General features: G+C 42.5%; 1 protein-coding gene across 2 annotated transcripts in view; it reads right to left on the bottom strand.

The window, feature by feature from the left end:
• Positions 1 to 2,628: 2,628 nt before the first annotated feature.
• The window catches only part of LOC138951621 (uncharacterized), a 28,301-nt gene continuing 24,929 nt past the window's right edge, over positions 2,629 to 6,000 (bottom strand). For both annotated transcript variants that reach the window (XM_070323152.1, XM_070323153.1), the window contains exon 11: positions 2,629 to 5,194. In XM_070323152.1, the coding sequence (XP_070179253.1) occupies positions 4,992 to 5,194 (203 nt within the window). In that variant the 3' untranslated portion in view covers positions 2,629 to 4,991. The remainder of the gene's footprint in view (positions 5,195 to 6,000) is intronic.

Genomic DNA, 6,000 nt, shown 5'->3' with positions numbered 1-6,000 from the left:
TATACCCAGCTTGTTTACACATCTTCTTCTGCGTTGATGGGCTGAAACTCCTACAATCTTTTACATGTATGACCGTTTTTACCCCCGCCATTCAGGCAGCCATGCACCCCTTTCAGAAAAAGAATAGTGGGTATTTTCGTGTTTCTATAACCCATCGAACTCTGACACAGATTATAGGATCTTTTTCGTGCACACTTGGTCTCGCCTGTACACATGAAGGGGGTTAAGGCACTAGCAGCTCTGCACATAAGTTGACCTGGGAGTTCGGAAAAATCTCTAACATTATCCCACCAGACGCAGTCGGGGTTTGAACCTGTGACCTTCCACATGGGAGGCCGGCGACTAAGCCACTAAGCCACTGCGCCCGTCTGTTTGCACATCAAACCGCACATTGAGAGCGGAAGGTCAGCTCACAACCACAAACAACATCTTAGATATTTTAAATTCATTGTTGGCACAATCCTGTTGTAGCTTTATCAGACATACAAGTCTTTCAGTGTTTTGAGAATTTATGTTCAATGGTACTACAGGTGTATCAACCACAAGCTACGAGTTTACAAATAGGAAATGTGCACTTACACATCTTTAGTATACATCATGTTGAAGAAGTTTTGGGTTTAGATGACACAAAGAACAACAAGTAAGCTTTCTACACTCTCTCGAACATCATCCTACGTATTTGTCATCTAGTCCAAGAGATTATGGGGACACAGGCAGGTGCAGTGGCTTAGTCTGATAACATCATCCTACGTATTTGTCATCTAGTCTAAGAGATTATGTGGACACAGGCAGGTGCAGTGGTTTAGTCTGATAACATCATCCTACATATTTGTCATCTAGTCCAAGAGATTATGTGGACACAGGCAGGTGCAGTGGCTTAGTCTGATAACATCATCCTACGTATTTGTCATCTAGTCTAAGAAATTATGTGGACACAGGCAGGTGCAGTGGCTTAGTCTGATAACATCATCCTACGTATTTGTCATCTAGTCTAAGAGATTATGTGGACAGACAGGTGCAGTGGCTTAGTCTGATAACATCATCCTACGTATTTGTCATCTAGTCTAAGAGATTATGTGGACCCAGACAGGTGCAGTGGCTTAGTCTGATAACATCATCCTACGTATTTGTCATCTAGTCAAAGAGATTATGTGGACACAGGCAGGTGCAGTGGCTTAGTCTGATAACATCATCCTACGTATTTGTCATCTAGTCTAAGAGATTATGTGGACACAGGCAGGTGCAGTGGCTTAGTCTGATAACATAGACACAAAAAGGTCACAATAACAATTTATATTTATGCTGCATCAAAGAGGTTCATAGTATGAGTTTTGAAAACTCTTGAATGAGAGGATACACAGTGAGTAGTTCAAGAGGCAAGGACCAGCGAACGACAAGAAAAAGAGGCAAGGACCAGCGAACGACAAGAAAAAGAGGCAAGGACCAGCGAACGACAAGAAAAAGAGGCAAGGACCAGCGAACGACAAGAAAAAGAGGCAAGGACCAGCGAACGACAAGAAAAAGAGGCAAGGACAAAATGACCAGTAGTGCCAACACATGACTAGATCATCAAGACCTAGAAGGAAATATTCTAAGACATAAATGATTGTCAACAAGCTTAACTCATTGTCTCCCAGGTACGGATATATCCGTACCCACTCATATGGCTCTATCTGACCAGGTACGGATATATATCCACTAAGACTGTTAGCTTCAGTCGCTCCCTGTAACGTCCATCTAACGCCTGCATTCCAGCGTGTTGATACACAGTTACTACACAGTTACTACAAATCTGAGTGACCTGCTGCAGCACAGCTGGTCTCGGCTAAAAAAAACCTTGGTCAACATAGGTGGGGTAGAAAGTGTTAAATCAACACACATCAATCAAAGAAGAAACTTCTGTGCGAGGTATTTTTCAATATCACGAAACTGGTAATTGTCACAAAAGAATAATGCCAAGAAAGTTATCTATGTCAACTGCTGCATAGGCTGTTTGCCTGGTGAAGAAAGTGCAACCTACCTTTTAGATTTCTTTCTTTCTTTCTTTCTTCATTTGGTGTTTTACGTCGTTTTCAACCACGAAGGTTATATCGCGACGGGTGAAGGGGGGAGATGGGATAGAGCCACTTGTCAATTGTTTCTTGTTCACAAAAGCACTAATAAAAAATTTGCTCCAGGGGCTTGCAATGTAGTACAATATATTACCTTACTGGGAGAATGCAAGTTTCCAGTACAAAGGACTTAACATTTCTTACATACTGCTTGACTAAAATCTTTACAAAAATGGACTATATTCTATACAAGAAACACTTAACAGGAGAAACAGAATCCATTAGTCGCCTCTTACGACATACTGGGGAGCATCGGGTAAATTCTTTCTCGTCCCAACCAATATGGGACTCCCCCTAACCCGCGGGGGGGGGGGGGGGGGGGGTCTTTTAGATTTTAACCTGCCACGATAAAAGGCAAAATTTACATTCAGGTTTGATAGTAAGTCTCAGTATTACACCATCATGCTCAATTTAATCCAACAGTGTTGAGATGGGGCTTCAGCCTTATCAGCTAGGCTATGCACAAAACAAACAATGAAATGCTAACAAAACAAAGGGAAAATGGAAGGAAGGGGTGGGGGGGGGGGGGGTTCAGGGAAAGCCTTTTGCAAAATGTTATCAAACACTTCGTATCACATATATATCTAATATCAAGGTTTGATTACAACAATTTACAAGGGCTTTGACTTGAAAACAGAAGATGCTGAGATGTAACATGTCAAGAAGGTACACAACCATGTACAGGTAAAACTTTGATACACTCTAGTACCTACAACACATTTTGTCATCACCGATTATCAAGGCCTGTTAAGGGGGATGCACTTTTCCAGCAAACAAGGGGGATGCACTTTTCCAGCAAACAAGTCAACACTTTGAATCTACATGTGACCCTTACGGTAGACAGTTAGCGTGGAACCACTTTTTTAACACCCTCTAAAATCTAAAGTGCTGTTCACATGGTACACTTGCAACCAACTTTGTGACCAACTTTAGTCGTTTGAAAATTGCTCCCGAGTTGTTGAGGCCGAATCGGCGAAAAGTCTGCTATGTGAACAGCCCTAGTGATTTAGAAACGATTCGGACCAGACTCGTCAGCGACTACACTGCTTGACTTGGCCGTGACTCTTCAGCGATTTTGTCCAGACTTGTTTTTTATCGTGCTTACTGATTGGTTAGCTCTAGGTTTCCTTTCTCCGGAAAACAACAAGGACGACCGGACAAACCCGAAAGGCTAAGTCTGGCGAGAATCGCCGCTTAGAACTAGTTTGTGCTGTTCACATGGGTAGCCATTTTGATTTGACTTGATGCCGACTAAAATGAGTTGGCTCACCATCTCCGATCTGTCCAGGATTTGACACGGGATACAGGCCGTCCCTTGACTTGGACACATACCAAAATTCAACATCCTGACTGATTTTGTTTCCGAGTTGGAACTGTTTTTATGAACAATTTAAAAAAAAAACCACTAGTGCCTTTTTAAGAAATTAATTCCTCAAAACATTCCCACTTTGCACAGCAAGACGTCAGGACGTTGATTTTGGGGTTTGAGTCAAAGTGGAGGGCTGGCATTATCCCGTGTAAAAGAGCGGGCAAATTTGAGATAGTTAGCAAAAGTGGGTATAAAGGAAATTGGCAGTTCATGACTACTATATTGAATTAAAAAAAAAATGTGTTTACATTACAACAAAATGTCAAAAACCACCACCAAACATCACAGATTCCTTCAGGTCTCTGCTACAACTCTACACAAACTGGCATGTACTGCATTGCAATTTTGAACTTTTGATTACGGTACATTAGTTAAAAACAATGTTCAAGGCGCGAATCCGCACTTTTAAAATCAGTAATGATCAAACCTTGTCACTACACAAATTAATTACAGAATACAATAATCAATGCAGACATGAAGCTCTAAATAAATGCCATTAGGTCAAAAAGAGCGACGTCTTGTGTACCTTACAACAGTGACTTATAACATCATTCGTTGTTTATCACTTTAGCAAGTTCACTTCAAGGGTTTGCACAATAGGAAGGTTTCCGCCAGTTATCTCTTTGAGGTTTTGGGTGCTTACAGGGTACCGTGCCCCTTGCCGGGGCATCAAACATCGAGGTCACAAGCAGGGTCAAGGGGAAGGTCGGCTGGGCGGACAGGAGACTACAATAGGAAGGTTTTCGCCAGTTATCTCTCTTTGAGGTTTTGGGTGCTTAGAGAGTACCGTGCCCATTGCGGGGGCATCAAACATCGAGGTCACAAGCAGGGTCAAGGGGAAGGTCGGCTGGGCGGACAGGAGACTATTGAACAATCTGCTATGTAAGGGTTATATGTAAGTCTGTAACTTAGTACACAAATCTACACAGTGTCTAATACAATGAAAAATCACATGAGAGTTAAGGAAACAATACTAGCAAGCGACTCGGTCACTTCAACAGCATACTTGTAGCCTCCTTTCAAATGCACACCACTGAGCATGTTTCTTCAACACAAAATACACCGGGACACTTCAGGTCATTTCTAACAACGGCAGTGCAGCACAAGCTCAAACCCTCCATCATTTATACTCTACTATGAAATCTATACAGCAAAATAAAACTCTGTGCAGAAAGGCCCCTTCATCGTTGCTTGGCTTATTTTTCCCTGACCATCACAAGCGCAATCTTCCTCAGAAACACTTACTCTACAAGCAACAGAGACGATGGTGACCCTGATTGACCTTTCTACATTCCCTGCTTAAACCACAGCCAGATTCCTCAGAAGAAGCGTGACTCCACCTCCACTAACAGCAAGACAGGGCCAGCCCTGAGTAACAGCAGAGAGAAGAGATGAGATTCGTAGCAGAACAACATCCATCACGCAAACTTGACGTGCTAGGTGGATGTGTATTTGCAGTACTAGTATCGCAAGTTGAGATACGCGTCGCGTGCCACCTCTAGCGACGTCTATCACGCGAACTTGACGTGCTTGGTGGACGTGTACTTGTAGTACTGGTATCGCACGTTGAGGTACGCGTCGCGTGCCACCTGCACCATGGAGCCACACAGGTTGGAGTCGATGACGCGGCAGTACAGTCCCAGCCCCAGGATCGTCAGGAAGAAACAGCAGATCAACAGCAACACGACCACCACAGTGCGAGACACCCACTCTTCTGTAAGTAACCATGGGAACAGATTAGAGCAAACATTAAAGCAAGAACATAAGACACCCACTCTTCTGTTCTTCAAGTAACCATGGTAACAGATTTAAGCAATAATGGCAACAAGAAAAGGGTAACAGTGCATCCACCACCAACAGAGACACCCACTCTTCTGTTAGTAACCATGGCAACAGATAAAAGCAAACAAGGCAGCAAGACCAATATAACAGGAAAGCCACCTGCTACTGTAAATAACCATGGCAACAAATGTAAAAGAACATGATAATATAACGAGACACATAATATTAGCTTTTCCTTCAATTAATGCTCCGATTGTTTTGTCAATTTTGTATCATGATTGTCTTCAACAGAATACAATACTGTTCAAACCAACAATGGTAGCGACAATATCAAGCACCCTATGATAACAAGGACCCCATTCCATACAGAATAAAATACTGTTCTAACTAACAATGGTAGCGACAATATCAAGCACCCTATGATAACAAGGAGCCCATTCCATACAGAATAAAATACTGTTCTAACCAACAATGGTAGCGACAATATCAAGCACCATAACAAGGAGCCCATTCCATACAGAATAAAATACTGTTCTAACCAACAATGGTAGCGACAATATCAAGCACCCTATGATAACAAGGAGCCCATTCCATACAGAATAAAATACTGTTCTAACCAACAATGGTAGCGACAATATCAAGCACCATAACAAGGAGCCCATTCCATACAGAATAAAATACTGTTCTAACCAACAATGGTAGCGACAATATCAAGCACCCTATGATAACAAGGAGCCC

Source organism: Littorina saxatilis, linkage group LG17 (assembly GCF_037325665.1).
Source record: "Littorina saxatilis isolate snail1 linkage group LG17, US_GU_Lsax_2.0, whole genome shotgun sequence".
NCBI classification, from domain to species: Eukaryota; Metazoa; Mollusca; class Gastropoda; order Littorinimorpha; family Littorinidae; genus Littorina; species Littorina saxatilis.
This window is presented reverse-complemented; position numbering and strand designations above follow the sequence as displayed.